The 14403-nt window shown below is 43.4% G+C and overlaps 1 protein-coding gene across 9 annotated transcripts in view; it reads left to right on the top strand.

The window, feature by feature from the left end:
• The window catches only part of TMCC1 (transmembrane and coiled-coil domain family 1), a 118193-nt gene extending 104110 nt beyond the window's left edge, over positions 1 to 14083 (top strand). For all 9 annotated transcript variants that reach the window (XM_021409919.1, XM_021409921.1, XM_021409918.1 and 6 more), the window contains 3 exons: positions 646 to 1580; positions 7929 to 8064; positions 9780 to 14083. In XM_021409919.1, coding sequence (XP_021265594.1) covers positions 646 to 1580; positions 7929 to 8064; positions 9780 to 10094 — 1386 coding nt within the window. In that variant the 3' untranslated portion in view covers positions 10095 to 14083. The remainder of the gene's footprint in view (positions 1 to 645; positions 1581 to 7928; positions 8065 to 9779) is intronic.

Below are 14403 nucleotides of genomic sequence, written 5' to 3'. Positions count from 1 at the left end.
TTATTAGAAAAAAAAATCGTCCTTTAAAACTCATTGCCTGTTCTCCTCGCACTTGTAGGCACCCACTCGCTCCTGTTATTGCTAGCGGCATGCACTGCGTGCTGAGAACCTGACTCAGAGTTTGTTTTAAGCACTGACCTTAGTAGATCCTTTGCTTTTCTGATAACTTTCGTTACTGTCTTGCTTTCTTGAAAATACATAAAGCACTGAGAATAACTTGGACTCGCTGAATACTTGAGCTGCATAGTTTTTCTCTTTCACAGTTGCCTTCTCTCCCTTCCTGTTCCATTGCTGTCTGAGCTGTAGCTACACGTCAAAACTTTGTAGATACCGGCCTGCAAACCTGGATTCTCCATCTTGCTTTGTGTCTGGCTCTTTGGCTGCTCAAGGCCTCTGAGCTGACTTAAGCATTTGAGAGTCTGCCCGTTTCCTCATCTTTTGTTGGATGTCTGTAGAACGCATGAAGCTTATGTTTTACCTGTAGAAGATCAGTTTATTGATGCTGTACCCTAGCCAGCTGAACACAGGTGCATTTTTGCAGAATTACATCCACTTGTCAATTTGATTGGTACAAAAAAGGACAGATTTCTGCATTAGTAAAGCTGGACTTCAGTGCTCATGTTTATCTCTCTCCTCCTTGTCTAGATTGAGCGACTGGAAGTCAGCAGCCTAGCACAGACCTCCAGTGCAGTGGCCTCAAGCACTGATGGCAGCATCAACGCAGACTCTGTTGATGGCACCCCAGATCCTCAGCGTACAAAAGCAGCCATCACACATCTGCAGCAGAAGATACTGAAGCTGACCGAGCAGATCAAAATCGAACAAACAGCCCGTGATGACAATGTGGCAGAGTACCTGAAGCTAGCCAACAATGCGGACAAGCAGCAGAGTGCCCGCATTAAGCAAGTGTTTGAGAAGAAAAATCAAAAGTCTGCCCAGACGATCTTGCAGCTGCAGAAGAAGCTAGAACATTACCATCGAAAGCTGCGAGAAATTGAACAAAATGGAATCCCTCGGCAGCCAAAGGATGTCTTCAGGGATATGCATCAGGGATTGAAAGATGTTGGAGCGAAAGTCTCTGGCTTCAGTGAGGGAGTAGTAGACAGTGTTAAAGGCGGGCTTTCCAGTTTCTCCCAAGCCACGCATTCAGCAGCAGGAGCTGTGGTTTCCAAACCCCGGGAGATTGCCTCTCTCATCAGGAACAAGTTTGGGAGTGCAGACAATATTGCTAATCTGAAAGACTCCTTAGAAGAAGGCCAGGAAGATGGGACAGGAGGCAAGGCTCTAGGTGTTATCCAGAACTTTCAGTCAAGCCCAAAATATGGCAGTGAAGAGGACTGCTCCAGTGCTACTTCAGGCTCAGTGGGAGCCAACAGCACAACAGGGGGCCCTGTGGGAGCTTCCAGCTCCAAAACAAACACTCTGGATATGCAGAGCTCAGGGTTTGATGCAATATTACATGAGATTCAAGAAATTCGAGAGACACAGGCAAGACTGGAAGAGTCATTTGAGGACCTTAAGGTTCGCTATCAGAGGGATTACTCATTAATAATGCAGACTTTGCAGGAGGAGCGGTACAGGTAAGTACTTTTTTATTAGTTTCCATATTAAGTACTGTGACTGTAGAGCATGAGAGTCCTGGAGAGTAGTACTCGGCAGCCTGGTTCAGGTGCGATGCTCTGCGGTCAGTTGGGGATTTTGGTCTCCTAATATTGTCTTTTGTAAATATCCTTATTCTACTGCTCATTTTCCTCTCTCTACTAGAAAGGAATAGCGAGAATAAAGGTCATTTCATGCTTTTTTCATCATAAAAAGTCAAGCCAAAGAAGTTTAGAAAGGTGTCCCTCGGAAACAGGAGTACATTGATTACTGTTAGCCAGGCAATGCTTTGCCCATTGAAAAGCCTGTGAAGGTCTGGGGCAAGGCAGGGTTCAGGAGGATTCCAAGTGAACACTATTCTGACCCTGACCCCTCCAATGCTAAGAGCTGCATCTACAAGGGAAAAGTATATTCAGCTTTCTTAGGCTCTATAAAAAGGCATGCTCTTGCCCTTATACCAAAATTAGAATTTACATTCTTGGCTCTGCTCTACAGTGGCAAAGTTCAAATAAATTAAGGTAAATGAAATGTTAGCTGATGGCAGTGTTCTTGTCATGGAGGTAACATGGCTCTGGAGGTGGACCAACTCCATGCTTTGGTCAGCCTTTGCTTTGCTGGAAGGATTGGGGATGCAGTGAGGCTGCTGCCACACTGCCAGTCCCCAGCAATGCTCCCCAACATCCACAGGAGCAGGAGAAGGGAACAGCTAGAGGCTGCCTCTCTGCCAGCCCCCCCAGGACACCACAGCCTAAATTCAGTGTGGGTCTTCTACTGCACTTTAAAAACTTTAAATGAAAAATGTGAGGGACCCAGCTCCTCATTCTGATGGAGGACAGCAGGCTTTTGTGAAAAGCTTGTTTGCGGCCTTCATCACTCAGACCAGACTGCAAAGCACAGCCTATGAAGCTCAGCACAGCTGCTGGGTTTGGGGACAGGATCTCTGAAATACTCTGTGCCATTTGCTGCCTTGATTTGGTTTGCTCCGTGCTATGTAGTCACTCTACAGATTTTTAGACATGCTGGTGCCAGATCATTGGAAAAACATTTGAAAAGGCTTAGCCTGCTGGGATCTTGTAGTGACAGAAAGGTTTCTGTGTGTTTTGCAAAGCTTGGCTAGACAAAGCCAAACCAACATCACTTTCTAATCCCACATTGCCACAGTCAGCAATTTGACTGAAACCAGAGCCCAGCACAGCAACTTTGCTTCCTAGTACCTCACTGTCATCAGGTCACATTGCGAAGCAAAGGGGAGTTAGATCTACCGCTCCACAGCAGAGAGGGGTCTTGTTGTCTGGTGCTGTGTGGGTTGTTGTTTTCCACATACAGCAGCAGCCATTCACAGTGGAAAGCTATATGCAAGCACTATGCAGCTGAAGGAGTGGCCTGAAACTACAACAAAAGACCTTGGTTGAGGACTAATGTATGTTGGCAGCTAAATGGACTACTTATTCCCTGACAGCGTTCAGCAAGGTACACATTGGTCCTTCTGTGAGTCCAGCATGAAGACCTCCCCTGAGGGTGAGCCTAGCATCTACCCACTAAGGCAGCCTGGAGTGAAGAGCTTTCAGGAGAGTCTGTATTTGATTTATACAGACATAAAAAATGTAGCGATTGAGACTTGCCATTTGGAAAGCTGATGCAAATTAGTTGAAGGTGAGACCTCTAGAGAGGACTGGTTGAACTACGCTAAGTGCTCTTGCCTCTGCAGGCTTTCAGAGATGAGTAGGTAGCACAAGGAGTGCAGAGATTAAACACATTGAGAGAAATTGGACGAGTCTAGATTCTTGTTTGATAGTCTCCATCTCTTAAAATATTGGGAAGATAAAAGCCAGGAGGGTGATGTGATGTGTGAGGGCAGAGAGGATGCTCCTGCCCTGTGTGGGAAGGCTGGCACTCTGGCCAGTAGCCCTTTCTTTTCTTCAGAAAAAAAGGAAATATGGAAATGGAAGCTGACGTTCAAGGCTGGGGATTCAAACTAATCATAACCTGCCTTTAAAAGCTATTAATGCCTCATAACTCTGCTGTGTTTCTGGATGCTTTCAAGAACGAGCACTGAGTCCTGGTTTGAGTTTTTAAAAATACGTATTTTAGAGAAGCCTTCGCTTATAGGTCTACAAGGAGTATTTGTATTGTGTCTGGAAACTGGAACAAAGCAGATGCTGTGATGTTTTTTCACCCAGTATTGGTCCATTTCCTTGTTCTTAGATTTTCTGCTTTTCTGCAGGTTCTAGTCTGTTTTACCTTCATGCTCATTTTGTTTCTGCTTATCAGCCAGGGCCTGCCTCACAGGTGTTCCCCCACCTGCTCCATTTGCCTCCTGTCCTCACTTCCAGCTCTCTCTGTCAGCGCTGCTCTCTGTCAGCCATCTCCGCAGGCCCTGCTGGTGCAGCCACTCCAGCCCTTGGCCCACAGGTTGCTGGGCCAGCCTGGCAGCACCCAGGGGCACATGTTGGCGAAGCGTGGCCCCACAAGTCGTGGAGGAAGGAGGACTCTGGCCTGCACCTTCGCATTCATCGTGTTGCCTCCACGCTGGGAACAGGCCCTGGAGCAGCCTGCAGCTTATCTCAGCAGTTGGAAGGTGGCAGTTGTTTACTGATACGTGCAGGGACTTTCTGTGCTATTCAGACTGACATAAAGTTCCTGCTGAGTGTTTTCATCTTTCTTGTCCCTTCAGGAACCTGTTTGTACACAGTGAAAACATGAGCTCACACGCTTGGAGTGTGGCCAGGCTGAGGTCTTGGGCTTCTTCCCAGCCCAGCATCCTTGGAAAGTGTGTTCCAATCCCCCATGTTCCTGTCAGAGAAATCTGCCAGCCGAAATGCTGGGAGCTCACACTGTCCTTTTTGTTGTCATTTAATTGTTGGGTTTCAGTCTGTTCTCATTTGTTTTAAAATAGATCAAATGTGCTAAAACTCTGGGACTGGAGGATTGAACAGTATAAGCCAGGGCAACAAATGCTGTGTGCTTGGCATAGAAGGATGTTCACCCAGGTATGAAGCACTGAGACGTTCCCACAAAGCCATTTTCTCTCACCAGAAGAGGTCTTGGAGCTGAAAGCACAGCATAAATAGTGGCACAGGGAGCACAGCTCTGTGTCACCCCTCGTGTATTGCTTAGATAGAAGTCTTGGAACATACTGCTAATAGCTAGTGCTTTTAGCTATATTGCTCTGCTGTTGGAAGCAGTGTGTTCAGCAGCATGAAAAACATATTTGAGAAATAAAAGTCAGGTGACATTCTGTAGGACATAGCCCCTCCCCCCGCACAAAAATATTATCCTGAGAGATGTTTGAAGAGAGAGATATTAAACTCAGTTCAGTGTGTACTGTAAAGATCTTTTAGCATTGGTTCAGTCCGTTTCTTCGCTTGCCAGAGCACACACTGAACATAAGCAAAATGTCTTCATCATGGCTCTCCTATGCATATGCTGTATTAGCTGTGTATTTTGCAGCTATTAAAATGCTTGAAATGCCTCAAAGCTCTTCAAAAATGAGATAGTTGTCATTCTTAGTAATTTTCAAGTCAGTTCCCTGATTTCCAAATAACGAGCCTCAGAAAATATGTGGAAATCTGACATGGCTTTTCCAAACCAGGTGTTTCCATGTGCTTTACTTCGTCCAAGCACCCCAGCAGCATCCCAGCTGCCTTCCGTATGAGCGTCTTTGATGATGAAGTAAATGCAACAGTTGTCTATTACGTAGAAAAGTTTCTGTGTTATAGCTTGTCAGTCTAGACTGTAGTAATTTTAAGGAGGGGTTTCACACTGATAAATTAGAGATAAATTAATTCTTAGACTTTAACGAGGAATTTTCAGTACCTGGAATGCAGTGTGATTTGACCAGCTGAAGTACTGCTGTTTGCACACTGGCGCTTGTAGAATGGGAAGTTCTTGGCAGATGTCTTGTCCCTTTCATTTTTGTGATACCTCAGAATTAAATCCAAACCATCCTTCAACAGAAGAATTGTATCTTCAGACCCTCGGAGTCGAGTGAATCCCTCTTAGCTTTTCAGACTTGAACAGCTGTGTAAAACAGAATGGGGGAAAAAAAAACAACAAAACCACATTTTCTAATTTGTAGATAATGAGACAAGGAATGAAAAGGAGATGAACGGAGGAATTTCAAAAATAAGTGATTGTTATTATTATTAGCCCAGTTCTGCCAGTTGCCTAACACATGGTTTCTGTCTGTGAAAAAGCTCAGGTGGTTCTTGGGTGCAGACTTCAAAAGCTCTTGAGTCAGGCAGCTGGGAAACTGGAGCAAGCCAGCAGGCTGCTCTCTGTGCTGTGCAGCCAGCCTTGTGCCAGTCATATTGAACTCCTAACTGTACGGGTTTGGAGGGTTTCCTTATGTTTCCTGTATACAGGTAGATTTGAACTTACTAAAACACAGTTATTTCTTTTTAAAGAAACAGAATTTAAGCTGCCTGGCAACAGCTGTTTTGTGAAGGGTGTTTATGTAGGAATAGGTTAAAATATATAATCATGACGTTTTCAGAAATGGCCTTTTTATGTAAAAACCCACTGGAGGTTTTTAAAATACATTAACAAATGGAATATGTTTCAAGTAATTTGTGCTGCCTTTGGACTCCTGAGTGAGTTTAGTTGTGCTTTCTTGGTTGATGGCAGGATTTTTTATTTTTTTTTTAAATGAGGTGGAAACAAATGGCAACGTTAATTATCCGGGCTCCTCCTTCATTAGCCAGTCTTCACCTGGTTGCTCTCATGCTCAGGAGCTTGTAGTTCCTGGGAAACCAGTTCCTTCGTGTGCCCTGCTGCAGTGGTACAGCGGCAGCCCTGGCACCTCCTGGGTCAGCTGGTGGCTGTCTGGGGCTCACTGCTGCTCAGCCACTTGTTGAAAACTGTTCTGCTGTGCTCAACTCCTCCTTTTTACTTTAAGTGGTTATTACATTGGGACTGTGAATGAAAATTCTCTTTAGACATTTCAGTTAAAAATAAAAACCCAAAGGCATTGTTAAATACTAGCTTATGCATACAGATTCTGAATATTTAGCTTGTGAAGCACCAAAAAGCCTGTGGGAGAAAAAAAAATCAGGATTTACGTTTTAGTTTCAGAACTTGTACTTAAATGTTCGTTTATAGGGAAATACTGCTTATTTGTTTTATGCATGTATATACGTACATCAATTAAATTAGGATGGGGTCAGAGGGGTACAGAAATTAATGAATTTTCTGCGTTGAATTGCTTACAAATTTCTCAGCTAGTAGTATCAAGAGTAGATGATAACAGCTGTACTTTAAACTTTTTCCAAGCTGTTACAGTGAGCACATAGTCAGTGGAAATCAGAGTGGGAAGAACACGGTTGCCGCAGTAGTTGTACCTGTACCTTACTTGCCATCAGAGCATTGCTGATAACGGACCAGGAATGAGGAAGCAGCGGGGAGCACAGAGGAGAAGGCTGGTGTGTTTAATGACTGGCTGTTCCTCACCCCTGGGCTAAGCTCTCTTCATGTTTACCTTTTGGAAACAAGACAAATAGTTGCCTGATTTTTAAAAGGTATTGAAACATAAGTTGCTTGTAAAGGGCTTGAAATTCCAACAGTGAAGTGCTGCATACAAATACAAAGTATCCCTAATGTATTGTGAAAGTTCTGAAATAATGTGAAGCTATTGCTGAAGCCCATTTAAAACTTCAGTGAGAAACAAAGCTTTCTCAGAGATGTCATGACTCCTTTTTTTGTGCAGCCCTCTTCTGCCAGACTGCTCTCAGTCTGCTCACCATAACAAACCGAAAAATAAGCCTGCAGTTCAGTGATTCATGTGCCCTTCTTGTAAGTAATGCAGTGGTCTTTGCTAGTTCAGCTGAATCATTCACAAGGGATTAAAAATACGTCAATAAATCAGACCTCCATGCAATCTCATGTATAAAGACTAATGTGCTATCATGTTCTCCAAGGCATCAGTTGCAAATAATTTCATTGACATTTTTATTCCAATTACTTTTCCAAGGGTAGAGGAAAATGCTTAAGAGTTTATAGTATTAGAAGGGAACTTATTCTGGTTAAAACAAAAGTTTGGAGAATAAATATGCTAATTTTGAACTTGATTTCTTCCATCGCTTGACAATTGTCATTTCACCTCTCTGCTTGTTTTTCCCTGGCTTAAAACAAGACTAATGCTATCTTAACTGGTAGAAGGGCTTTCTTGAATTCCCACTGGGAGGGCCTCATGTTGTTTATAAAGCAGTCTTCTGTAGGCACAGTCATTTTTGAATAACAGGTCTGTGGTATTCACTACTCAATTGTTACTGGTCTAACAGTTGCCTTCCTCCTCTCAATAAAGCTGCTGTACCATGTCATCTCATTTCTAGATGTGAAAGACTTGAAGAGCAGCTAAATGACCTGACCGAGCTCCATCAGAATGAGATCCTGAATCTGAAACAGGAGCTGGCCAGCATGGAGGAGAAAATTGCCTATCAGTCTTATGAGCGAGCCCGGGACATCCAGGTGGGTGACAGAAATGGGAGCACTCAAGTCCAGTCTTCCACCAGCTCCCTCAGGAACTGATTGTGAAATACTTCTTTGACTTAATATTTGTTTTAAATCACTGTAGATTTATTGCTAAACTTTACACTAAGGATTTCTGTAAGGTCTTTTTTCAGTCTCTGACCCTCAGGTATCTTCCCAAATAATTATTTTGTAATGAAAGGCTGTGCACTTTCAGTGAGCAAATTCATCCTGAGGGGACCTCCACTTGTTCAGAGAAGAGTTTTGAAATGAGTGATAGCACAGTGGAAGCCTGCATCCACTTTTCATACTGGCTCTATTTGCAGGGTTTTGTTTGGGTATTGGAAACTAATGGGCACTGATCTGAAGTTTGTTTTTTTTTTTTTTTTTTTTTTTTACAATAGTGTCCCAATGAACTCATCTAGGATGCATTTCTGTGCCACAAACTTTAGAGCAGCCACCAAAGATGTCTCAGGAAAAATACAGCTGGCTTTGCATATCTGCTGCATTTTTTCAGGAAACAGTTATTTCTGTTGGTTTGCCCAAATACAGAGATATTTTAAAAAGAAAGGTTCCTTCAATGTTTTAAGGACCAAAGCTAAGGAAACAGAGTCTGTGCAGTGGGAGGGTCCAAGTAGGCACAGAGCAAAGACCTGGGCAATGATCTGAGCTTTGTCAAGGCCTATTCAGAAACAAATCTGTCCTCTGTTTTAAATTCTTGTTGTCTTTGAATTAGCACGCATCCCAGAATAGATAACTGAGATGAGATATTTATAACATGAGTGGAAAACTGTAGGTTCTCCCTCTGGGGAGACTACTCTGAAGGAGTCCCAGCCAGGTGAGTGCCTCTGCAGACAAGGCACGCCTGGCTCGTGGCACATGAGCTTGTCTCTCACCCACTCGCTGCCCGTTGGCAGAGGGTGCTCTGGCCAGGTCTGGCAGCAGCCCGCAGCTACTCCTCCTGGTTGCCAACTGGGAGGAGCCCCAGCCCTGCATCCTCGGAGCCTTCCCTGGGCTTGTTCAGCTCACTAACCAAGCAGGATGCAGCTGAGCTTTTTCAGTTAGTCATTGCTGTTGAGTTAGTTTTGTGCCAGGTTGAATAGAGGGTTGAACAAGGGGGCCAGATGAGCACAAACCAGAGGAAGGAAGTGCTGGAAAAGAGAGGTTCTGGGAACACACAAAATGAGGGAGGAGGAGTGCTGTCAGAACAGAGTGCCTTCATCCCCTCAGGGGTCTCTTGAAACTGAAACTGAGCTGAGCAGCCCTCTGGGCAGCCCTCCTTTCAAGCAGGTGAAGGCTGTACGCTTGCAGAGGGCTCAGTGTCCTCCTCCCTATGGATCCATCCACAAAACAGGAAGGATGGTAAGGCCTCTGCCCTCTTTACATGCAAGGGCAGACAGCTTACGTGCAAAGTGTTGTGACGAAGCCTGGCTTCTGCCAAAGCTGTCACCTTACTCCTTCAAGCCATTCTCAGGGAAGTGAGGTCACACGGTGTCTGACACACTGCTGCACTTAGTTGACGAGGACTCCTCAATCACATGAAGCAGCACCTCCTCCTGCTGCAGGATATGAAATCAGCGTCATGACTTATATCCTGCAGAAGGTGCACGAGAAAGGCGGTCCTGCTTTGGTCTGGTCACTAAGATGAGAACCCTGGGCTGCTGCAGGGTCAACCTGCTGGGTGCTGGAACCAAGCGGTGTGTTCTTGTCTACAGGAGGCCCTGGAAGCATGCCAGACCCGCATCTCCAAGATGGAGCTACAGCAGCAGCAGCAGCAGGTAGTGCAGCTGGAGGGTCTGGAGAATGCCACAGCCAGGAACCTGCTGGGGAAGTTCATCAATATCCTCCTGGCTGTTATGGCCGTCCTCCTTGTCTTCGTCTCCACTGTGGCCAACTGTGTCGTGCCCCTCATGAAAACTCGCAATAGGACGTTCAGCACTTTATTCATAGTGGTTTTCATTGCCTTTTTGTGGAAGCACTGGGATGCCATCTCTGGCTACTTGGAACGGTTCTTGTCTCCCCCCAGATGATGCCATGAGGAATCGGCTGCGTCGCCCCCTCCCAGCACGCTTGGTGAGCAAGCGTGGCAAAGATTAGTCAGCAACTACTCCGCTGAAGTTTTAAAGTGTCTGAGTGAATTTGTTTACATTTAGGATAACGTTTTTTCTCTGCGAGATGCATTGCAATAGTATTTTTTAGATTTTATTCAAGAACTCTTTTTGGCGAGAATCCCGGATAATTTTTATGTAGCATGGTTCTCTTTGGATGCAAATCTTAAGATTCTTTAAAGTGTACAAAATAAGTAAATAAAATACAGAAATTTGGAGCATACCAATGGGCAATTTAAACTGTGGCTTGAACTACTGTACTAAACCTGTCAGGAAGAGGAAAATGTGATTAACTTAAGATGAGCAAAACTAAATGTAGTGCACACAGCCTTGAGGGATGGTACCACAGCAAACCTGTAACACTAAACTTTTACTGTGAAGTCTGCTCACATTCCATGTCCAAATGTATGGGTTCTGAGTGGTTTCTTTTCTTAACAAGAAAACAAAACAATGCGTGGATCTCTTTCCCAACTCAGCATCTGGGTTTGCCATTTGTGCTAACCTGATTTAACAGTGACTTTCTATAAGGCTGGTTAACTTTGCTAAGCATATGAAGTGGAAGCCTCATGCCATGTACAGTAACTGCACAGTTGTGCTACAGTATTCTGAAGTAGTCCTTGAAACACTTATCTTTAAGCAAAGCCCTTGGTCGCACTTTTAAGGTTTTTTTTTAATGTATGTATATTCACAGATTAAACAAAAAAAAATCCAAACAGCATACTTGAAGAGTGTTATACTCAAACTCTCAGTGCTTCCTTATTGTTTCTAATAGGATTTTATTATTATTATTATTATTATTATTATTGGGTTGTTGTTGGTTTTGTTTTTTTTTTTGAAGGGGTTGGGAGGGTCATTACTTTTTTTTTTCCTTTTAAATAAAGAAGTGATGTTTTTAAATGAAGAAATGCGTGAATAATTGTAAGCTGTCTTGTCCTGAAACAGTTTTGAGGAGGGCAGAAGGTAGTTTCTCGTGCCAGCCTGTCTGGAACACAGTGCTGTTCATATGCCATGTATCTGTCCTCCTGTGCACACAGACGCAGCATCAGGAAGAACGTCTATCCTCTCCGCACGTTCTCGTCAGGCAGGTGTTTGTTTCTTTTTCCAAATGTGAAAGAGAAGATGTTTATATTTCTCATTTCAACATCATCTCTCATTCCTGGCCTTGGGATAAGAATAGGGAATTTCTTTTTACACCTTCCTAGGCAACAGACAGATTCTTTCAAGAAAAGAAATGCTGAATTGACAGTCTGCTTACAGGAATGATTGCCTCAGAAATATCCCCGATTCAGTTTTTAAATAAGCTCCTAAAAAGTGAAACCAAAGTTTTCCTCCTGTCAGGCTCTAATAATATCATCTGTGTAGAGATTTTGTAGACTGTATCTGTGTAGTGTGCCATAGACAGCATCCTCTTCTTCGTCTGCGAGGGCAAGCACTTGCTGTAGGTACCTTTTCAAAGCTCTGAAGGAAATGTCAGCTTCATCTGTAACTGCCCAGGCCCAGCAACACTGCTGTTGCTGATGGATGTTGGTACTAGCAGGCAAGGCTGTGTGTCCAAGGAATCTGGATTCGCTCTTGTTTTTTTTTTTTAATTTGGTGCCCCTTTCTAGCGTAACAGTGTCAAGATACAGCTTCCATCTCCATGAAATGTCAAAAGACTGCAGGACTCTCTTTCAGCACCATTTATGGTGTTTACTCAGATCTTGCTGTTTTTCCAGGTTTATGTTCTCTCTAGGAACTAAATGTTGCTCAGGTGCCCTAGACCAGTTGAGATCATACATATACATACATGGAACATGTGCATTATATATACTATATTTGTATATGTGTATATGTGTGTATGTATATATGTATATATATGTGTATATATATATATATATATATATATATATAATATATGCCGTGATGCAAATTCTGGACTCTTGAGAGATTCCCCTGAACTAGGCTAACTGATTGCTGGCCGAGGCAAGCCCTCCACAGTTCACCCATCCTTCAGAGATTCTTTGATTTTTTCCATACTCACAGAAAACTCAGGTACCCCCTCCAGGGATCGCAGAACACCTGCCTTTGTCACCGCATGCACTAATCCGCTCCTATTGTACTTAAAACACAAATTGCCAATTGCAACTTACTCAAGCCAAAAAGAATCATTCTTCTCACAGAGCTGCAGACAGAGCAAAGGTTGCATAAATGTTCCCTCTCTGAGCCGTTCTTCTAGCTCAAGTGAAACTGCATTCTGTTTACCATCCTTATCTGGCTGGTACAGATTACACGGATAATCATCTCTCATTAGGTAGGTTTTGTCAGAAACAACAGCATGGATCACAGTAAGAAACAATTTGGTACATAACTGAAAAGTGTTGTTGCCTTTATTTGTGGTACCTGGCCTCTGTTCTCCTCGGTTTTGGTCACTCAAAAAGAGCTCACGGTAGGTTTTCCTGTGGTCAAAGCAGGAGGCAATTGGAAGCCAATGGATTTGGAGGCTCAGTGCCACTCATCTGTAGTATCTGAAGGAAATGATTTGTCTCTCTTCTTTATATCCTAATTTCATTTAGCGTCTCAACTGTGTCACTTTCGGTAAACGCCATTTGCTAATTTGCCAGGTGTAGGCTTGACAGAATCTTATCACCTCAAAACTGTTTGGCGAAGGCCATGTGTATATGGTTCTAGACAATGTCTGTCTGTCTGTCTCTTTCTCTCTCGACACTTTTTTCCATTCCAGAAAGTCATCTGCAGTAATGCCACATATGATGCTGCATCCACTTTCCTTATCCTAACAGGACTGCCATGTGTTTTGCCTTTTGCATTAGCAGAATGTTTTGGGGCTTTCCTCCCTTTTCCATTTGAAGGTCTGTGACAATTTCTGATAGATTAACAAGGATTCTATTATTGGAAATGTGATTCTAGCTTTATGGCTCCCTTTCCCTGTAAGTGGCTGTGTTTGCTTTCTTGATGAAGCATTCCTGGATGATGCGTAGAAGAGTATCCGCTGTGGATGTGGGTGTGCATGTGTGAGTACTTTATGGACCTTCCTTACAGATGTACGCTATTTTAGTGACCGTCTCTGAGTTGCAGAATGTTTCCCTAAACATTTCATATTTGGAGTTGGAACAATTCTGAAATTATTTGAGTATGTTTAGCACATATCAACTTGGCATATGAAAAGGGCAGAATATAATGGACTGTGTTAGTTGGAAAAGCAGCAGCTCTTCAGAGAAATTCTAGGGTTCTAGTGAGGTTCATCTGTTTTTCCCTATTTGTTTTCTCAATGTAAAAAAAAAAAAAAAGCCGTCGATGCAAAAAATAACTGGTTTTGATTTTACGAGTTTCCTTTTCCTCTCAGCTTCATTAGTTTAGTTTAATGATACTGAGCATGCTCACAGCAGTGATTTCATTGGTTTATTCCAGTCCTGTGAGTTTTTAGGGTCTGATCAGATTAATTATTGAGTTCTGTACGTGTTGCACTGGGACAGAAAAGCACTGTCTTTCAGCTTTGACAAATATGCATTTTTTAAAATTAAACAAAATGGCAGCATTATAACAAAATAAGCCAAGCTACAAAGGGGTCCGAGATTGGGTAGTTCTGACAGTTCTTAAGTGAATTCTGAATGTGGCTAAAGAGTTAAAACCCTGTGTGTCTGTGTCGTGTATGCCAGGTGGTATAGTGGTAGGCAATTGACTTAGCTGTAAGTGTGTTTTAAAAGTGTAAAAAAATAAACAGGAAAACTCACTTGCACGGATTGAAGAGTACAGAAATGACACTTGTGAACGTAACACTGTAGTTTGTAGATCTTAAGCTGCTAATTGTTGAGAGAGATTTACATTTGTCTTGTCTGATTGTTGCAGATTTATCTGTGACACTTTTACTGTATATAAAAAAAAAAATTAAATAAAGACCTCAGCTATTAACACTGGACTAATCTGAACGTTTCCATGGGGCTGCGGGAGGGGAGTGGAGAAAAATAAGGAGGTGGGGAGAGGGTGGAAAGTGCGTTGAGCCCTAATAGCTCAAGTTTGATCAAGCCCTTCCCTAAGAGTTTCAAGTTTGATCAAGTTCTCCATAAAGCTTCTTAGCAAGCTTCATCCTGTGGTCAGCCATGGTGAGAATGAATGGGCCATCCTGTGCAGCACCACATGCTCCATCCTCCAAGACGCCGGCGGTTCAGGACAGCCGCTGGGCAGGGGCACTGTGGCTCCCATGAGTACCAGACCCATCCGTGCACCTCTCGGTCTG

The sequence above is a fragment of the Numida meleagris genome, chromosome 11 (genome assembly GCF_002078875.1).
Source record: "Numida meleagris isolate 19003 breed g44 Domestic line chromosome 11, NumMel1.0, whole genome shotgun sequence".
Lineage (NCBI taxonomy): Eukaryota > Metazoa > Chordata > Aves > Galliformes > Numididae > Numida > Numida meleagris.
The sequence above is the reverse complement of the archived record's forward strand: the minus strand, read 5'-3'. Positions and strand labels throughout refer to the sequence as shown.